The 19,555-nt window shown below is 47.6% G+C and overlaps 3 protein-coding genes across 6 annotated transcripts; 2 read left to right on the top strand and 1 right to left on the bottom strand.

The window, feature by feature from the left end:
• Window positions 1–512: 512 nt before the first annotated feature.
• Window positions 513–1,967, bottom strand: LOC137804846 (ladderlectin-like). The gene is made up of 6 exons (XM_068604273.1): window positions 1,921–1,967; window positions 1,698–1,828; window positions 1,357–1,469; window positions 912–1,046; window positions 722–827; window positions 513–580 (listed from the first exon to the last, which is right to left on the bottom strand). Exons 2-6 carry the CDS (start codon window positions 1,756–1,758, stop codon window positions 513–515), a joined length of 483 nt encoding a protein of 160 aa, XP_068460374.1. The 5' UTR covers window positions 1,759–1,828; window positions 1,921–1,967.
• A 4,043-nt stretch (window positions 1,968–6,010) lies between these two features.
• On the top strand, window positions 6,011–6,780 carry LOC137804845 (ladderlectin-like). Its single transcript, XM_068604272.1, has 4 exons — window positions 6,011–6,019; window positions 6,284–6,418; window positions 6,503–6,602; window positions 6,713–6,780. Exons 1-4 carry the CDS (start codon window positions 6,011–6,013, stop codon window positions 6,778–6,780), a joined length of 312 nt encoding a protein of 103 aa, XP_068460373.1.
• Window positions 6,781–10,988: 4,208 nt separating this feature from the next.
• Window positions 10,989–18,382, top strand: sncaip (synuclein, alpha interacting protein). 4 transcript variants are annotated; one of them, XM_068604296.1, is made up of 13 exons: window positions 10,991–12,337; window positions 12,450–12,867; window positions 12,990–13,072; window positions 13,198–13,285; window positions 13,461–14,062; window positions 14,233–14,437; window positions 14,515–14,753; window positions 14,826–15,005; window positions 15,711–15,824; window positions 15,901–16,026; window positions 16,136–16,305; window positions 16,999–17,088; window positions 17,227–18,382. In XM_068604296.1, exons 2-13 carry the CDS (start codon window positions 12,822–12,824, stop codon window positions 18,119–18,121), a joined length of 2,838 nt encoding a protein of 945 aa, XP_068460397.1. In that variant the 5' UTR covers window positions 10,991–12,337; window positions 12,450–12,821; the 3' UTR covers window positions 18,122–18,382. The 4 variants fall into 4 exon arrangements, with proteins under 4 accessions (XP_068460399.1, XP_068460397.1, XP_068460398.1 ...); XM_068604298.1 differs by lacking the exon at window positions 12,450–12,867 and having other exon boundaries at window positions 10,989–11,054; XM_068604297.1 differs by having other exon boundaries at window positions 10,991–12,867; window positions 13,198–13,270.
• The last annotated feature ends 1,173 nt before the right edge of the window (window positions 18,383–19,555 follow it).

Below are 19,555 nucleotides of genomic sequence, written 5' to 3'. Positions count from 1 at the left end.
AGAATGAGGGTTTGTAACTTTGGGATCAAAGGTTCCCCCTGAGCGTTAAGTGCATAATGTTCATAAACATTTCATAGTTATAGCAGGTTCAATATGATTGATTTATGTCTGTGTTGTTTTCTTGTTTTGTCTGAGTATGATTGTCGTAATGCTGTGTTATGTATTATTATTTTTAAAGAAGGGTAAAATACAATGATGGAAATATTAAAAATGGTTTTAAATCATATTTTTTAACGAGTCAAAAAGCTCAAATTCAACAAAATGAAGTGGGACCAGCTTGTTTAAATGCTCCAGAGTTTTATTGATACATCAAAGATTAGTTTTTGCCAAAGTCTCCTTTCCCAACACGAGCAGCCTCCTCTCATGAAGTGCAGCTCCTGTTGACGTCCCTCACGGCTTCACTTCAGCAGCGTTCCATCCAAACACACAATTAAAGATGTGATCACACAAACACTAATCTAAACACCTTCACTCTGTCGCACGCCGGCAGGTGTTTGAGTGTCTGGTCGCTCTCACATGGTGAAGGCGCAGACGTAGGGGCGAAGTTCTGAACACTCTCGAGCATCCCAGCGGAATTTTGCTGAGAACAGGAGACACACAGGAGTCAGTCAGAGCTCCAACATGGCAAAAGAAGGAACATCAGTGACACTAAAGGAGGATATAACCAGCCTTTCAGCACTTCCTCATTTAACGTTAAGTCAAATAATGTGTCGTGATTTACCTCCGTCATTCACCACGATACAACCATGTTTGTAACCGGGCAAAATTGTGGTTCCCCAGTTTGTGTGGACAAATTTTTTGCCATTACTCCAGAGCCAAACGTTGTCCTAGAAGACAGAGAAGAAAAGATGTAGATGTTATGAACAGGTGTCATCCAATCAGTAGTCAGAGCTGTCGGAGGGAAACGTTACCTGCTGGCAGTCAGAGCCTCCAATCCAGGATTCTGGATTACTTGCATCCCTTTCTTTTATCATGGAGTAAATGAACACGTCCTCATCCCTACTGTGCACAGATGCAAGGTTGGCACTCATGTTCATGCAGTTTTCCTAGGGTGCAGACAGACAGACAGACAGACAGACAGACAGACAGACAGGTGTGAATCAGCGCTCTAAAGCTATACATGTGTCCGTCTTCTCCACTGGAGGTTTGGCTCTAGTATTGAGCTGGTTATTTATTGTGAGCATCTATCTGTTCTTGTCGTTGTGACATCACACGTTGGTTTGTGGACTCAAGTTTTTGGGCTGTCGCCATCTTGGTTTCATGCAAACATCAGTGTTATAACTAAAAGCTGATTGGTCAACTGTGCAAGTCAACAGCAGCAGACTGAAGTCGGTGTAGGAGTGTTTCACTGATTACCTCAGCCTCAGCCCAAGGCAGGAGATCTGGAAAGAACCGGAAACAGCGACCATTGTAGTAAAAGAAATTGTCGGGACAAAGGCCTTGCAGGATTGGCTCTGGTTGGGTTACATCTGTGAAGAAAGTCAGAGGATTGCGAGCAATTAAATATTGTTGTCATTTAACATCACATTGAGGTGTATCTGGGGAGTCAGAGGGCAGCAGGTCATCAGGATGAGTCCACCTCCTCGTTCATCTCCCATCAGCTTCCAGGACGTGAACTTTAGCCCCATCAGACTTCTATGAAGTCCATCTACATATTTGCACATGTGAACACATTCCAGTTGAACACTGATGCTCACCAGAAGCTGCAGCCAGAGCCATCAGGGCACAAACAAGTAGAGACACAGTCAGCATCTTCATGGTGGAGATGACGCAGATGTTGCAGATGATGATTTAGCTTTAAATGGGAAGAGACAGCTGAGTTGAAATCCTGAAGGGAGTGGAAGTGAACACAGCAGTCATAGTGGGTCCACAAGAGGAAGGAGGGAAGATGTGGGGAGAGAGAAGAGAGTCGTCACTAACCTGAAGAACAATCTTCTGGTCTTCTTTCTCACTTCCAGCGGTGGTCTTCCTGTGTGGAGCTGCTGATCAAGAGACACCATCAGCTTTTATACACACTTGCTTCCCGTGATGACTGTCAGCACAGATGTTGATTCCTAAGCTTATCAGTTTGGATGTTGGTCAACAAATCAAAGTGCACCACATCCCACACTGTTGGATTTTGAAACCCACTGAGTGTGTGACGCCTCCTCTGCCTCCCTCATCTGTTTGAATGCGTACAAACAGCACGCTGTGTCTCTATTCAGGCTCTTTATGCATCATTACTGCTTGAAAAGACATCGTTCAAGACATGTCCTCGTTCATAAGTACTCTGATGGATCCCAGCAGCCTGCAGGCCAAAGAGGACCAGGGGCCTAAAGTGGGTGCTGAGCTGAAGCACAGATGAGCTAAATGCTAACATCGGCAGGCTAACGCGCTCATAGTGGCAATGCTCACATGTTGGCGTTAGACCGGTCTCACGGTTCACCGCGATCACCAACTCATTCCAGCATGTTAGCATGCTAGCATTAGCACACACCTGTGTGCAGGTATTTGGTCCCAAACCAAAGTCTGACAAGTTGATCAGAATTCCTCCTGAAGGGGCGTGTATGTCATGGACAACGACTTGAGAGACATTCATTGAGTTCTGCTGGCTGAATGTAAATATCATTTCATGTCGCAGGCTGTGAAGTTGTGTCCTGACTCTGCTGAAATGATGGGAAATGATTGATTTGCTCCCACGCAGGAGCAAGACACCTGGTTGAAAGCCACAGGTGCACAAACAGCTCAAAGAGCATGTTGTCCGTCGTTGTGTGTCCTTGTGGTGTTGAAATGTCAGCCCACACCATAATCAATCATGTGGGCAGAGAACTAACATTGGATGTGTGTGGTTGGGGTCCGTGCAGGTTAAAGTCTCACAGCACACGTTTCATCAGGTGAACTCTGGCTCAGTGGAGACCCAACTTTTAATACGTGAATAAAGCTGAATATCAAAACATACATGATACAAAGATTAAAGAAAGAATAAAGATGAAACCAGCTCTTTTAAATGACTTTGTAGGTGTTTAGGGTCTGGGAGGACCCTTTAGTATCTGTGATGTTTATTTTTGTGGTTTTTGTTATCCACCAATTCAACTGATTTTTTGGGGGCTTTGTCGAATCCCAAAACGCATTAAATTTGACAAGCATATCAGGATTGGTGAAACGTGATGTTTTAACTCTCCAACCTGATGTGGAGTCCATTGGTGCACCTTGTGGACACTAAACCTACACCTGGACACTTGAACCAAAATGTTCAAGACAGCCGAGAACTGACAGGCCAGAAAACATCTGTCGGGGAAAAGCTTCATTCATTCCTGTAAGAATCCTGTTGAATTATCTCCAGAATATTATTTTGGATCATAATTCAATCCGGGATCACTGACATGAAGACCTCCTCCCTCATTGGATGATGGCGTAAAACACCCACCGCATGTTTCCTGGCAGCGACCTGATGCCAGGCCATGAGTGTGTGGGCAGAAAGACAATATTGGAGTGTGTGTTTCCAGTACAGCGTGGTCTAGAAATACTTAACGTGAGTGCATTTGATTCCCTTCTGAGAAGCATAAATACATGTAGCAGATCATATTATAGAGCAAGTAGCCACAACACAAGAATATTCCATCCATCCTTCTGCAGGAAGAAGGACCCTTTCGGAGGGGTCCCTTGATCTCTCAGCTGAAGACATGTGAATGGAAATGGGTTCTGTGGATGCCAACCAGACCCTTCACAGACACGCCCACTTTATTATTGCATGCAGTTTGGGGCAGAAAGCATGCATTCATAAGCAAGTTGTATCAATGTAAAGTAAACGGTCGCGGACAAGAACGTCTGATTATGATCTGCAAACAGTCCCCTACTTCCTGTCTCCGTTGTTAACGCTGGACGACATGCAGCAACGTGCTTCATGCTGCTCGACAACAAGTGGAGACAACATCATGAAGTGTCATGAAAATGAGACGCTGACTTCCTGTTGCCATCTGGTGGCGCTATGACTCTGTGTGAAAGTTGGCTTGTGGACATGCTCAGGCCGTGAATGTTATGAAGGCAGATTAAAGCAAGTCCACTGAAAGTAAGATGTGTGATGACATTCTTCTGAAAAGCTTTATCTCCTCAGAGGCTTGTTGAACCTTTTCATGTCCAAACGGTGTCGTTTTCAGTTGGTCATTGGGGGCAATGGGTGCAGCAGAAGACACTATAGGAGGCGCTATAGAGCTATTTCTTTACACCCAAATGGGAGAACCATAAAACATCACGTTTCACCAATCCTGATATGCTTGTCAAATTTAATGCGTTTTGGGATTCGACAAAGCCCCCAAAAAATCAGTTGAATTGGTGGATAACAAAAACCACAAAAATAAACATCACAGATACTAAAGGGTCCTCCCAGACCCTAAACACCTACAAAGTCATTTAAAAGAGCTGGTTTCATCTTTATTCTTTCTTTAATCTTTGTATCATGTATGTTTTGATATTCAGCTTTATTCACGTATTAAAAGTTGGGTCTCCACTGAGCCAGAGTTCACCTGATGAAACGTGTGCTGTGAGACTTTAACCTGCACGGACCCCAACCACACACATCCAATGTTAGTTCTCTGCCCACATGATTGATTATGGTGTGGGCTGACATTTCAACACCACAAGGACACACAACGACGGACAAGATGCTCTTTGAGCTGTTTGTGCACCTGTGGCTTTCAACCAGGTGTCTTGCTCCTGCGTGGGAGCAAATCAATCATTTCCCATCATTTCAGCAGAGTCAGGACACAACTTCACAGCCTGCGACATGAAATGATATTTACATTCAGCCAGCAGAACTCAATGAATGTCTCTCAAGTCGTTGTCCATGACATACACGCCCCTTCAGGAGGAATTCTGATCAACTTGTCAGACTTTGGTTTGGGACCAAATACCTGCACACAGGTGTGTGCTAATGCTAGCATGCTAACATGCTGGAATGAGTTGGTGATCGCGGTGAACCGTCAGACCGGTCTAACGCCAACATGTGAGCATTGCCACTATGAGCGCGTTAGCCTGCCGATGTTAGCATTTAGCTCATCTGTGCTTCAGCTCAGCACCCACTTTAGGCCCCTGGTCCTCTTTGGCCTGCAGGCTGCTGGGATCCATCAGAGTACTTATGAACGAGGACATGTCTTGAACGATGTCTTTTCAAGCAGTAATGATGCATAAAGAGCCTGAATAGAGACACAGCGTGCTGTTTGTACGCATTCAAACAGATGAGGGAGGCAGAGGAGGCGTCACACACTCAGTGGGTTTCAAAATCCAACAGTGTGGGATGTGGTGCACTTTGATTTGTTGACCAACATCCAAACTGATAAGCTTAGGAATCAACATCTGTGCTGACAGTCATCACGGGAAGCAAGTGTGTATAAAAGCTGATGGTGTCTCTTGATCAGCAGCTCCACACAGGAAGACCACCGCTGGAAGTGAGAAAGAAGACCAGAAGATTGTTCTTCAGGTTAGTGACGACTCTCTTCTCTCTCCCCACATCTTCCCTCCTTCCTCTTGTGGACCCACTATGACTGCTGTGTTCACTTCCACTCCCTTCAGGATTTCAACTCAGCTGTCTCTTCCCATTTAAAGCTAAATCATCATCTGCAACATCTGCGTCATCTCCACCATGAAGATGCTGACTGTGTCTCTACTTGTTTGTGCCCTGATGGCTCTGGCTGCAGCTTCTGGTGAGCATCAGTGTTCAACTGGAATGTGTTCACATGTGCAAATATGTAGATGGACTTCATAGAAGTCTGATGGGGCTAAAGTTCACGTCCTGGAAGCTGATGGGAGATGAACGAGGAGGTGGACTCATCCTGATGACCTGCTGCCCTCTGACTCCACAGATACACCTCAATGTGATGTTAAATGACAACAATATTTAATTGCTCGCAATCCTCTGACTTTCTTCACAGATGTAACCCAACCAGAGCCAATCCTGCAAGGCCTTTGTCCCGACAATTTCTTTTACTACAATGGTCGCTGTTTCCGTCTCGTTTCAAATCCACTGCCGTGGGCCATGGCTGAGGTAATCAAACCAACCGGAGGCGTCACGATGACTCGGTCCACTTCTTGTGTTTAGTAGACCAGATAGATGTTCACAACCAGCAGCTCAATACTAGAGCCGAACCTCCGTCCTCCTGCTGCTGGAGACGGACACATGTACAGCTTTAGAGCGCTGATTCACACCTGACTGTCTGTCTGTCTGTCTGTCTGTCTGTCTGTCTGTCTGTCTGTCTGTCTGTCTGTCTGTCTGTCTGTCTGTCTGTCTGTCTGTCTGTCTCCACTGTAGAAAAGCTGCCAGAAAATGAACGCCAACCTTGCTTCTGTGCACAGTCTGGAGGAGGATGAGTTTGTTCAGAGGATGATACTTCAAGAGAACCCGTACAATCCAGCCACCTGGATTGGAGGCTCTGACTGCCAGCAGGTAACGTTTCCCTCCAACAGCTCTGACTACTGATTGGATGACACCTGTTAATAACATCTACATCTTTTCTTCTTCATCTTCTAGGACAACGTTTGGCTCTGGAGTAATGGCAAAGACTCCGCCTTCAGAAACTACTGTGAAAATCAACTTCAAGAACACGGTTGCATCCTGTCGAATTACAGAAGTAAATCACAGCATGTTCTTTGACCGAATGTTAAATGACAAGTCACTCAAAGTCAGCCATGTTCTTGTAAAGTGCTGAACGGCTGACTCTTGTGTGTCTTGTGTTCACAGAGACAACCTGCTGGGTGAATCAAGACTGTTCCCTCTATCAAGCGTACGTCTGCGCCTTCACCGTGTGAGACGCGTCGCACCGACCAGACACTCAAACACCTGCCGGCGTGCGACAGAGTGAAGGTGTTTAGATTAGTGTTTGTGTGATCACATCTTTAATTGTGTGTTTGGATGGAACGCTGCTGAAGTGAAGCCGTGAGGGACGTCAACAGGAGCTGCACTTCATGAGAGGAGGCTGCTCGTGTTGGGAAAGGAGACTTTGGCAAAAACTAATCTTTGATGTATCAATAAAACTCTGGAGCATTTAAACAAGCTGGTCCCACTTCATTTTGTTGAATTTCATATTCCTGATTCTCACCTCAGCTGAAACAGCTGATTAGATTCTTGTGTCGCACCTTTTTAGGTCAAAATATGTAACGTCACGATACAATATGATTTGTAAAAATGATTAACAACAATTATACACCTTGACATCGTCTTCCTCCTTGCTATCGTCTTCCTCCTTGGTATAGTCTTCCTCCTTGACATCATCTTCCTCCTTGACATCATCTTCCTCCTTGACATCATCTTCCTCCTTGGTATAGTCTTCCTCCTTGACATCGTCTTCCTCCTTGCTATCGTCTTCCTCCTTGGTATAGTCTTCCTCCTTGACATCATCTTCCTCCTTGCTATCATCTTCCTCCTTGACATCATCTTCCTCCTTGGTATAGTCTTCCTCCTTGCTATCGTCTTCCTCCTTGCTATCGTCTTCCTCCTTGGTATAGTCTTCCTCCTTGACATCATCTTCCTCCTTGCTATCATCTTCCTCCTTGGTATAGTCTTCCTCCTTGACATCGTCTTCCTCCTTGACATCGTCTTCCTCCTTGACATCGTCTTCCTCCTTGACATCGTCTTCCTCCTTGCTATCGTCTTCCTCCTTGGTATAGTCTTCCTCCTTGACATCGTCTTCCTCCTTGCTATCGTCTTCCTCCTTGGTATAGTCTTCCTCCTTGACATCATCTTCCTCCTTGCTATCATCTTCCTCCTTGACATCATCTTCCTCCTTGGTATAGTCTTCCTCCTTGACATCGTCTTCCTCCTTGGTATCGTCTTCCTCCTTGCTATCGTCTTCCTCCTTGGTATAGTCTTCCTCCTTGACATCGTCTTCCTCCTTGGTATCGTCTTCCTCCTTGCTATCGTCTTCCTCCTTGCTATCGTCTTCCTCCTTGGTATAGTCTTCCTCCTTGACATCATCTTCCTCCTTGCTATCATCTTCCTCCTTGACATCATCTTCCTCCTTGGTATAGTCTTCCTCCTTGGTATCGTCTTCCTCCTTGACATCGTCTTCCTCCTTGCTATCATCTTCCTCCTTGACATCATCTTCCTCCTTGACATCATCTTCCTCCTTGGTATAGTCTTCCTCCTTGCTATCGTCTTCCTCCTTGGTATAGTCTTCCTCCTTGACATCATCTTCCTCCTTGCTATCATCTTCCTCCTTGACATCATCTTCCTCCTTGGTATAGTCTTCCTCCTTGGTATAGTCTTCCTCCTTGACATCATCTTCCTCCTTGCTATCATCTTCCTCCTTGACATCATCTTCCTCCTTGGTATAGTCTTCCTCCTTGCTATCGTCTTCCTCCTTGGTATAGTCTTCCTCCTTGACATCATCTTCCTCCTTGCTATCATCTTCCTCCTTGACATCATCTTCCTCCTTGGTATAGTCTTCCTCCTTGACATCGTCTTCCTCCTTGGTATCGTCTTCCTCCTTGGTATCGTCTTCCTCCTTGCTATCGTCTTCCTCCTTGCTATCGTCTTCCTCCTTGGTATTGTCTTCCTCCTTGACATCGTCTTCCTCCTTGCTATCGTCTTCCTCCTTGGTATTGTCTTCCTCCTTGACATCGTCTTCGTCCTTGGTATCGTCTTCCTCCTTGACATCGTCTTCCTCCTTGACATCGTCTTCCTCCTTGCTATCGTCTTCCTCCTTGGTATTGTCTTCCTCCTTGACATCGTCTTCCTCCTTGACATCGTCTTCCTCCTTGGTATAGTCTTCCTCCTTGCTATCGTCTTCCTCCTTGCTATCGTCTTCCTCCTTGGCATCGTCTTCCTCCTTGACATCATCTTCCTCCTTGCTATCATCTTCCTCCTTGACATCGTCTTCCTCCTTGGTATAGTCTTCCTCCCTGGTATAGTCTTCCTCCTTGACATCGTCTTCCTCCTTGGTATCGTCTTCCTCCTTGGTATCGTCTTCCTCCTTGCTATCGTCTTCCTCCTTGACATCGTCTTCCTCCTTGGTATAGTCTTCCTCCTTGCTATCGTCTTCCTCCTTGGTATCGTCTTCCTCCTTGCTATCGTCTTCCTCCTTGCTATCGTCTTCCTCCTTGGTATCGTCTTCCTCCTTGACATCGTCTTCCTCCTTGGTATAGTCTTCCTCCTTGCTATCGTCTTCGTCCTTGACATCGTCTTCCTCCTTGCTATCGTCTTCCTCCTTGGTATCGTCTTCCTCCTTGCTATCGTCTTCCTCCTTGACATCGTCTTCCTCCTTGCTATCGTCTTCCTCCTTGGTATCGTCTTCCTCCTTGGTATCGTCTTCCTCCTTGCTATCGTCTTCCTCCTTGACATCGTCTTCCTCCTTGCTATCGTCTTCCTCCTTGACATCGTCTTCCTCCTTGGTATCGTCTTCCTCCTTGCTATCGTCTTCCTCCTTGGTATCGTCTTCCTCCTTGACATCGTCTTCCTCCTTGACATCGTCTTCCTCCTTGACATCGTCTTCCTCCTTGGTATCGTCTTCCTCCTTGCTATCGTCTTCCTCCTTGACATCGTCTTCCTCCTTGGTATCGTCTTCCTCCTTGGCATCGTCTTCCTCCTTGGCATCGTCTTCCTCCTTGGTATCGTCTTCCTCCTTGGCATCGTCTTCCTCCTTGACATCGTCTTCCTCCTTGGTATCGTCTTCCTCCTTGGCATCGTCTTCCTCCTTGGCATCGTCTTCCTCCTTCTTATTGTCAATAACATCTGTTGTCCTTCTGGTCACATGACATCTGTTGCTTCTGTCATCCTGATGGAGGGCTCCTCCTCTGTTGCTCTCCTGAAGGTTTCTCCCCGTTTTAGTTGTTCTGGCGTTCGTGTTTTCCTGTTCCTGATGAGAGGGTCAAATGTCAGAGGATGTCGTCTGTGACTTCGGGCTGTACAAAAATACATTGAATTCAATTGAATTGTTGCACTTTAGCTTTGTGAAATGTGTTGAGTAAAATGTGTATGAGCAACTGCAAAAAACAAAAAACAAACACAAACTCCAGACTGCAAGCAGCCTGTTGGAGCAGCTCCAGAAGGGGCCACTAGAGGGCGCCGCTGTGGTCGAGCTGGGACTGATGAGCGTTTAACCAGTCCGGACCGCAGCGGACGTCCAGTCTGTTATTATGGAAACAAGAGGACATTTACAGACCAGGCTGTGCTCGGGACAAAGCTGCAGTGTGTGACGCTGACCGTCTGACTCTAACGCCGACATGTATGCACATAAAAAGCAGACTCGTTAATCATCCCAGTAACTGTAATTAAGATTAAAATAACTTTTCTCTGCAGAAAGATAACCACGCGTTTGATTTGAATGTATTGAGACATTTAAGAGTATGAATTACACTCTACAGTGGTATATCTGTTTATCCTGGCCAGATGTTAACAAACTAAAACATATGATAGTGGTTTAAAATGAAGATATATATAGTCATTTTGAGATGCAGTGATTAGACTTCATGAATCTATTGATGTTTTCATGAGAATAAATCTTCTGAGCTGAAGTTCTGTTGTGGTTTTTATTCTCAGGGTAACGGACCACTCTGTAAAGATCGTCTATTGAGAAGTTGAGTCACCCAGATCAAAAGATAAAAAGTCAGATACAACAACCAGAGATGCCCATTCATACCGCTGATGAAAAAAATGTAGATCTGTAATTTATTATAATTTATGAGATATTAAGTCATAATTATGTGAAACTAAGTCATAATTATGAGATATTAAGTTATAATGATGAGGTAAAAATGCATAATTATAAGTTATTGAGTCATAATTAAGAGATATTAAGTCATAATTATGAGACATTGTTGTTGTGTATGCACGGTATGTGCAGACACATAAATAACAACATAACACAATACACTCTTATTTGCGAGTGTGAACCGAACATTGTTGTTCTCCTCTTCTTTAAACTGACGTGGTGCTCTAGAAACGCGTGCGGAGTGAGGCCTCTGCTCGGCGCTTGTCCCCTCTCTGCGGCCGCTACGTCACAGCCTTTGTGCCGCACAGCTGGATCGGCTAGCGGTCTCTCCCCCTGCGGCTCGCTCCTTCTCCTCGGCCGCCGGACTTCCACAAGGTACCGTGACCCCGGGCGGCCCGCTACCCGCCAGGACGCCGCCCCTCTTCCCCGGGACCGTGTAGTTGATTTTTTTTTACCCGAGCTTTCTGTTCTGACCTCCTTTTACAACCGGCTAGTCGGTTAGCGTCCACGTTAGCTGACGCGATTTAAGCTAATTAGCCTCCGCTGCTTCACGCGCACATACCAATGGTTTAACGCTCTAACGGTTTAACTCACCTATGGTTTAACTCTCTAATGTTTTAACTCTCCAATGTTTTAACTCCCCAGCCATTTAACTCACCTATGTTTAAACTCTTACGGTTTAACTCACCACTAGTTTAACTCACCTAGTTTAACTCACCAATGTTTTAACTCACCACTAGTTTAACTCACCTGTTTTAACACACTAATGTTTTAACTCACAATCTTTTAACTCACCACTAGTTTAACTCACCAATGTTTTAACTCGCCTATGGTTTAACTCTCCTGTGGTTTAACTCTCCTGTGGTTTAACTCTCCTGAGGTTTAACTCGCCTATGTTTTAACTGGCCTATGTTTTAACTCGCCTGTGGTTTAACTCGCCTATGTTTTAACTGGCCTATGTTTTAACTCGCCTATGTTTTAACTCGCCTATGTTTTAACTCGCCTGTGGTTTAACTCGCCTATGTTTTAACTGGCCTATGTTTTAACTCGCCTATGTTTTAACTGGCCTATGTTTTAACTCGCCTATGTTTTAACTCGCCTATGGTTTAACCCGCCTATGTTTTAACTCGCCTATGTTTTAACTCGCCTATGTTTTAACTCACCTATGGTTTAACCCTCCTGTGGTTTAACTCTCCTGTGGTTTAACTCTGCATGTAACTCGGATATTTATTGATGGAATTCTACCGGTGTTGAGATATTTGTGGTTAAGTTAATGTTCATGTTCATCTGGATGAAAATAAACTGTTTCCAACTGAAGAAGTGAAGGAAGCTGTCAACAACAACAACAACCATGACAACAAGTTGTTTCCTCTTCTTTTGTCGAACCCCCGGCCGCCCCGGACCATGAATACGCTGATGTAACAGAGCTCCACTTTGCTCCACTTTGCTCCACAACGGCATTTCAGGTTCACGTAAACGCAGAGGAGTCGAGTCTTATTTTAGCCCCGTTGTTCTGGAGGCTCAGCTGTTCTCAAAGCTGCAATCAAGAGGTTTCTCTTGTTCCTTTTGGCCAGTTTTAGTTCCGCGGTCGTCTCTCTGAACATCCTGCCACTGAGAATGTGAAGGGTTGATGGTTTTCAGGACGTAAAGAAGCTCAGGTTGGGGCGCTACTCGCCATGAGAATACAACTTTATCACAGTAACACAACAAAGTACTTTGTGTTTCATGAAAACACAATTTAACTTTCCTTTTTTGGTTTTCCGTGGTCAGGAGAGAGAATGCAGCTCTAACACATGAAGCATAGACTTCTATACAACCAGAGGAGTCCCCCCTGGTGGTCAAGAGAGAGAATGCAGCTTTAACACATGAAGCATAGACTTCTATACAACCAGAGGAGTCGCCCCCTGGTGGTCAGGAGAGAGAATGCAGCTTTAACTCATGAAGCATAGACTTCTATACAACCAGAGGAGTCGCCCCCTGGTGGTCAGGAGAGAGAATGCAGCTTTAACACATGAAACATAGACTTCTATACAACCAGAGGAGTCACCCCCTGGTGGTCAGGAGAGAGAAGGCAGCTTTAACACATGAAGCATAGACTTCTATACAACCAGAGGAGTCGTCCCCTGGTGGTCAGGAGAGAGAATGCAGCTTCAACACATGAAGCATAGACTTCTATACAACCAGAGGAGTTGAGTGTAATAATGTGTTACATTTGTGTTATAATGTGTTACATTGTGTTATAATGTGTTACATTGTGTTATAATGTGTTACATTGTGTTATAATGTGTTACTTTGTGTCATATATTGCAGCTGGTGGTGAGGATGACGGTGTGAAGATGGAGGCTCCTGAGTACCTGGACCTGGACGAGATCGACTTCTCCGATGATTCAGTGGTCAGTCGCTGCTCTCACCTCCTGTCTGTCATCTTTCTGTCTGTCTGTCTGTCATCTTTCTGTCTGTCTGTCATCTGTCTGTCTGTCTGTCTGACTCAAAGTAAAACAACTCTCTCTTCCTGCAGTATTCTGTGACGTCTCTGAAGAGCATCCCAGAGTTGTCCAGGAGGAGTGATGGCCAGACCGAGGACAGACCAGGTACCTGCTTATTATGTATGTGTGTATATATGTGTGTATGTATGTATGTATGTATGTATATATATATATATATAGATATAGATATATAGATATACATATAGATATTTAGACATATAAGACACTAAGCTGATGAAATGTCTGTGAAACTAAACCACATTATTGAACCTCCTCCTCCTTCGTCGTCCTGCAGCTCCGGCCATCAACTGGAGTCGCAGCGTTTCCTGCGGTGGAGGCGGCGGCGGCGGCGGCGGCGCGGGGATCAAACCCACGGCGCTCGTGGAGGCCCACAGTAAGTTCCGGCCGGTGAAGAGGGTCTCGCCCCTCAAACACCAGCCGGAGACCACCGACTCCGACTCGGAGGGCAAGGCCCCGGAGCCGGGGGAGGCCGGCAAGGACGAGCCCGGCTCCGACAAACCGGGCTCCGGCTCCGGACCTGGCTCCTCCGACGGGCCGGGGGGGGCGGCGGCCAAGGTGGAGAGCGGCGCCGGCGGGTCGATCCCCCCGGCGCCACTGTTCGGGGAGCTGGAGCACTACGACCTGGACATGGACGAGATCCTGGACGTGCCGTACATCAAGTCCAGCCAGCAGATGTCCACGCTGCCACGCGCCGCCCACGACAAGCGCTCTGCGACAGGGAGCAACCTGACAGGAGGAGGAGGCACCCTGGAGAGGAGAGGAGGAGGAGGAGGAGGCACCCTGGAGAGGAGAGGAGGAGGAGGAGGAGCGATGAAGAGCTCCACGTTGCCCCACAGCGAGCCTCTGAGCCTGGGCAGCAGCGGCTCACAGACTCAGGTATTCTTTAACGGAGAAACAGCAGCTCGGCACTTAGAATCTGGCCTTCAGAATAAAAGCACCACATTTAAAATAAAGAGATATTAAAACATGTAAAAGAGATTAAAACATGTAAAAGAGATTAAAACATGTAAAAGAGGTATAAAATATTCATGTGACGCTTCCTGCAGTTCTGCGTCTTGTCTCCGGTGAAGTGGTCCGACCTGAGGAAGTCCAAGTCCATGGACCCGGACCTCCACCCGCTGCACCGGCCTCCAGCCGGAGGAGCAGCAGCAGCAGCAGCAGCAGGAGTAGGAGGAGGAGGCTACCAGTCAGAGCTGCTCCCCTCGGGCCTCCTCAGCAGCTCCTCCTCCCTCTCCTCTTTCTCCGACGCAGGTAGGACCTGGCGGCTCTGTTCCTCCATGTTGTTTCTCCTCGTCTTCCTCTCGGTTTGACTCGTCTTCGTCCTCCAGACAAGCTGCTGTCGGCTCGGGTCTACCCGGAGGCCCAGAGGCCGGGCCCGGAGCCAACGGGTGGCCCGGGGGCCACGTTCCCCCTGCAGGGGGCCAACCTGGGCCGGCAGGACGCCTCCAAGCCCTGGGCTCCTGGACCAGGAGGAGGAGGAGGAGGAGGAGGCTGGGAGGTGGACGAGGAGACCAAGAAGAACCAGAACATCATCAACATCGTCAGAGAGGGACAGATCTCCCTTCTGGTGAGTGGGAGGAAGAGTCACGCTTTGATGCTTGCTCCTCCTCTTCTTCACCTCCTCCTCCTCCTCCTGCAGCCTCACCTGGCAGCAGACAACCTGGAGCTGATCCGAGACGCGGACGGGAACAACCTGCTGCACGTGTCGGCCTGCCAGGGCCACGCCCACTGCCTGCAGCACCTCACCTCCCTGATGGGGGAGGACGGCCTCAACGAGCGCAACAGCCAGCAGCTCACGCCCGCCGGCCTGGGGGTCAAGGTGTGTGTGTGTGTGTGTGTGTGTGTGTGTGTGTGTGTGTGTGTGTGTGTGTGTGTGTGTGTGTGTGTGTGTGCGTGTGCGGTTGCAGGCTCCTGTCTGTTCAAGAAAGACTTTTCCATTCTACAGGTAGGCAGGAAGTGAGGTGTGTAGATAGGTAGGAGATAGTAAGGTAAGTAGCTAGGTAGCTAGGTAGGAGATAGTAAGGTAAGTAGGAGATAGTGAGGTAAGTAGGAGGCAGGTAGGTAGGTAGGTAAGTAGGAGGTAGGTAGGAGATACTGAGGTAGGTAGGTAGGTAGGACGTAGGTAGGTAGTTAGCTAGGAGCAAAAGGAGGAAAAAAACATATTTGTAATTGTTGACAGACCGAGTGACTTTTTAAATTAATGCCCATCACGCTTTTATTTTGAAGCCAGTCCGCTGGCGTCAGGACGTGCAGACGTGTGATTGGCTGTTGGCCGCCGGTCAGTGAGGTCATCAAGAGTTCCGAGCGTTGTTGGCTCCTAATTGGCCGCCAAACAGGAAGTGTGTTGTCTGGAGACAAGCCGGGCAGCCCAGTCCTGATTGTTATCAACGCCTGTTGTTTATTCAGTCAGTCATTGTGTGTGTGTGTCTGTGTGTGTGTCTGTGTGTCTGTGTGTCTGTGTCTGTGTGTGTGTGTGTGTGTGTGTGTGTGTGTGTGTGTGTGTGTGTGTGTGTGTGTGTTGCAGAACGGTCATCTGGAGTGTGTGAGGTGGATGGTGAGTGAGACGGAGGCCATCGCTGAGCTGAGCTGCTCCAGAGAACATCCCAGTCTGATCCACTACGCTGCTCGCTATGGACAGGTAACACACACACACACACAGACACACACACACACACACACACACTCTCAGTCTCACCCTCGCCGCCCCTCCCCAGGAGAAGGTGCTGCTGTGGCTGCTTCAGTTCATGCAGGAGCAGGGCATCTCTCTGGACGAGGTGGACCAGAACGGGAACACCGCCGTGCACGTGGCGGCTCAGTACGGACACCTCACCTGCATCCAGGTGAGTGAGCTCTTGGCCCCGCCCCCTCGTGGCTCCGCCCCCTCGTCCTGGCTGCGTTCAGTGGCGGCGGCGTGGAGGAAGTGACCGGTGTGCGTGTCCTCGTGTGCAGACTCTGGTGGAGTACGGCTCCAACGTGACGGTGCAGAACCAGCCGGGCGAGCGGCCTTCCCAGAGTGCCGAGCGGCAGGGCCACACCACCTGCGCCCGCTACCTGGTCGTCGTGGAGACCTGCATGTCGCTGGCGTCGCAGGTCGTCAAGCTCACCAAACAGCTCAGCGAGTAAGTTAGTGTACAAATATATATTTACATGTTTATAATTATACACAGAGTTCTGGATCATCATGTTTGCTTTTCTATGAACTTAATGGAGGAGGAGGAAGAGGAGGTATGCACCTCCTCTTCCTCCTCCTCCTCTTTGATCTTCCTCCTCCCTCTGACAACAAGAAACCAACTTTTAAAAATGCTTGTTTTCTGAATGGAGTTTGGACCGCTATGCTACATTATGCTACATTATGCTACACTACGCTACATTATGCTACACTACGCTACATTATGCTACATTATGCTACACTTCGTTACATTACGCTACACTACACTATGTTACGCTACACAATGCTATATTACGCTACATTTTGCTACACTATGCTACATTTTGCTACATTACGCTACACTATGCTACGCTAACACTGTCGCTGCTCCATCGCCATGTTAGATGACGTCATTGAGGCCAAAATCCGTCCTTGTTTTATTTATTTATTCATCGTTCTCCTTCGTCCAGTACGATCTTTTCTTTCTTTTCTTTTTTTTCCCCGCTCCAACGAAACCAATCCGCTGCTTCCTGGAGGAGAAGCTGCGCTCTGATTGGTTCTGTTGCTTCCTGGAGGAGACGCTGCGCTCTGATTGGTTCTGTTGCTTCCTGGAGGAGACGCTGCGCTCTGATTGGTTCAGACTGAATGTTGTTTTGTCACGCAGACAGGCAGCGGACAGGACGACGCTCCAGACGCAGCTGCAGAGGCTGATGCAGCCGAAGGAGGCCGAGGGGACGCCTTCCAGATCACCCAGGTAACACACACACACACACACACACACACACACACACACACACACACACACACACACACACACACACACACACACACACACACACACACGGTTAAAGCCACTGACAGCATGGACCCTGTCTGTCTCTCTGGACTCCAGCTCCCAGCATGCCTCAGTGGAGGCGTGGCCAGAGATGGTGTTGACGGCGGAGGCGACTCCAGGTGACGGCTGGTCGGTCCGTCAGGGCGGCGTGGAGCCGACGGGCCCTCGGGACCGGCTGCCCCCGCCGGGCGGCCCGGGGGCGGCGGCCCGGCGAGCGGCGCCGGCGGAGCGGAGAGAGCTGAAGCTGGCGAGACTCAAACAGATCATGCAGCGCTCGCTCAGCGAATCGGATTCGGACGGTTACCCGCCTGAGGAAGGTAAAGGCCCCTCCTCCTCCTCCTCGGCCGCCGGCACACTGCGCCCCGATAGGCCGTCCCACCTGCCAATCGCAGAGGAGGAGCCGGCGTCCAACCACCTGATGGTGAGGAAGAACCTCCAGTCCTCCTCCTCCTCCTCCTGCACGGCCGAGAAGAAGCTGGCGTTCTCTCTCAGCGGGTCCAGGTCGGCGGACAGCGTCGGCTACGACGCCCCGCCCGCCTCCAGCGACCCGGAGGCGGCCGACGGCAGGACGCCGGACGCCGGCGCCGACCTCCAGGACGGCCAGAAAGCCGCCACCAGCCCCAAGAGCGCCCTGAAGTCGCCGTCGGCCCGCAGGAAGACGTCCCAGAACCTGAAGCTGAGGGTCACCTTCGACGAGCAGGTGCACAAGAGCTCCGGCCAGGAGGCGGAGCCGGCCAGGGTGCATCATGGGAAGGAGAGGACGGCGGCGGGCGGCTCGGAGGGCAAGCGCTCGTTCGGGGCGTTCCGCTCCATCATGGAGACGCTGAGCGGGAACACGAACCACAACAACAGCAACAGCCAGGCGGGCTCCACCTGTCAATCACCTGGCAGGAAGTCGGAGAGCAGAGGAGGGGGAGGGGCCAAGGCGAAGAGCAGAACCAGTAACGTTTAGCCAGACCGGCGCCTCCTGGAGGACGCGGAGCGAACGGCGACACGCAGACGAGCCGACGATCAATGTTCTAGAGGAGCAGAGGAACTGAAATATGAACAGAACGTTCAGGTGTTTTCTGCCGAGAGCCGCTGATCAATCAATCAACCAATCAACCAATCAGGTTTCATTCCTGTTGAACCTTTCAAACTCTGTCGCGGCTTGTTCATGATTAAATCTGACTTTTTCTTCACATTTCACAGTAAATAAATTGATCACCATGAAGTAAGACAGTAAATTTAGAGCAAAATAAAATATGAAAAACACTAAAACTAAATCTTATAACTGACGCAATATTTAAAAAAAACATAAACTTGCGTAAATGAGTTTTTACGTTTCTGTTTAAATGTGTAAATATTTTTCAGATCTGCGTTTTAAAAGAACAGAAGATCTGAGCCGGTGATGTTTAATATTTAATAACGTTTCTGCTTTTTTACCAGAAGGTTTCTCGTGTTTTCTGAGAGACGGAAACAGGAAGTCTGGTTTCCTGTTTGACTTTTATTGTTTTAACTGTTTTTATGGACTCGATCCTGCAGAAGCTGCACAGCAGCCACAACGTTCACACATGAACATACATGTACATGAACATACATGTACGTACATGTATGTTCATGTATGTTCATGTGTGAACATACATGAACATACATGTATGTTCATGTATGTTCATGTGTGAACATACATGAACATACATGTATGTTCATGTATGAATATGAAGGTAGATTTGTGTCTTTTTTACCAGAGCAAATTTCTTGTCTGTAGGTAAATTATCTCCAGATCTTTGCTCTCAACAAAAAAAATCCTCTCAAAAAAAAGCTCTCAAAATTTGAGTTTTTTTTTTTTTTAGATCTTTTTTTTTTTAAGAGCGTTTTTTTCTTTTTTTATTTGAGCAATTTTTTTAATTAAAAGCAAAGATTTTGAGATAATTTACTTACAGACTAGAAATCAGCTCATGTAAAACAGACTCAAATCTACCTTCATACATGTTCATACATGTTCATACATGTTCATACATGTTCATACATGTTCATACATGTTCATACGTCACATTAATAACTGATTCAGTGTTTTTTGTCCGTTTCAACAAACCAAAACGTTACTGAACGACAGTAAAGTATTAATATTTATGTTCATGCACACAGTTTTATGATTTTATGAATAAGTGGTTCACGTGCACCAGCACAACAGAGTGTGTGTGTGTGTGTCTGTGTGTCTGTGTGTGTGCGTGTGTGTGTGTGTGTGTGTGTGTGTGTGTAGTATTTAATGCGTTGAGGTCGTCGTCTTCTCGTTAACGTTTCATCTTCATATCAACGGTTCTAATAAATCTCATGAATTAATAAAACGCTCTCGCAATAAAAGATTCACGAGCTCTTATTTTGAAAAGCGGTTTCATTTCTTCGT

Source organism: Clinocottus analis, unplaced genomic scaffold (genome assembly GCF_023055335.1).
Source record: "Clinocottus analis isolate CAN_PGR_092001 unplaced genomic scaffold, fCliAna1.0.p SCAF_67, whole genome shotgun sequence".
In the NCBI taxonomy this organism is placed as follows: domain Eukaryota; kingdom Metazoa; phylum Chordata; class Actinopteri; order Perciformes; family Cottidae; genus Clinocottus; species Clinocottus analis.
This window is presented reverse-complemented; position numbering and strand designations above follow the sequence as displayed.

Excerpts from the sequence above, each read along its gene's own strand:
- sncaip (XM_068604296.1), top strand. The coding sequence starts at position 12,822 with ATGCAGCTTCAACACATGAAGCATAGACTTCTATACAACCAGAGGA. Across the intron at positions 14,438-14,514 it reads CTCCTCTTTCTCCGACGCAG|ACAAGCTGCTGTCGGCTCGG; the intron begins GTAGGACCTGGC and ends TTCGTCCTCCAG. Across the intron at positions 16,027-16,135 it reads GACACCTCACCTGCATCCAG|ACTCTGGTGGAGTACGGCTC; the intron begins GTGAGTGAGCTC and ends CCTCGTGTGCAG.
- LOC137804845 (XM_068604272.1), top strand. Across the intron at positions 6,419-6,502 it reads GAGGCTCTGACTGCCAGCAG|GACAACGTTTGGCTCTGGAG; the intron begins GTAACGTTTCCC and ends TTCATCTTCTAG. Across the intron at positions 6,603-6,712 it reads CATCCTGTCGAATTACAGAA|AGACAACCTGCTGGGTGAAT; the intron begins GTAAATCACAGC and ends TTGTGTTCACAG.
- LOC137804846 (XM_068604273.1), bottom strand. The coding sequence starts at position 1,758 with ATGAAGATGCTGACTGTGTCTCTACTTGTTTGTGCCCTGATGGCTCTG. Across the intron at positions 1,470-1,697 it reads GGCTCTGGCTGCAGCTTCTG|ATGTAACCCAACCAGAGCCA; the intron begins GTGAGCATCAGT and ends CTTTCTTCACAG. Across the intron at positions 581-721 it reads TATCGTGGTGAATGACGGAG|CAAAATTCCGCTGGGATGCT; the intron begins GTAAATCACGAC and ends TCCTGTTCTCAG.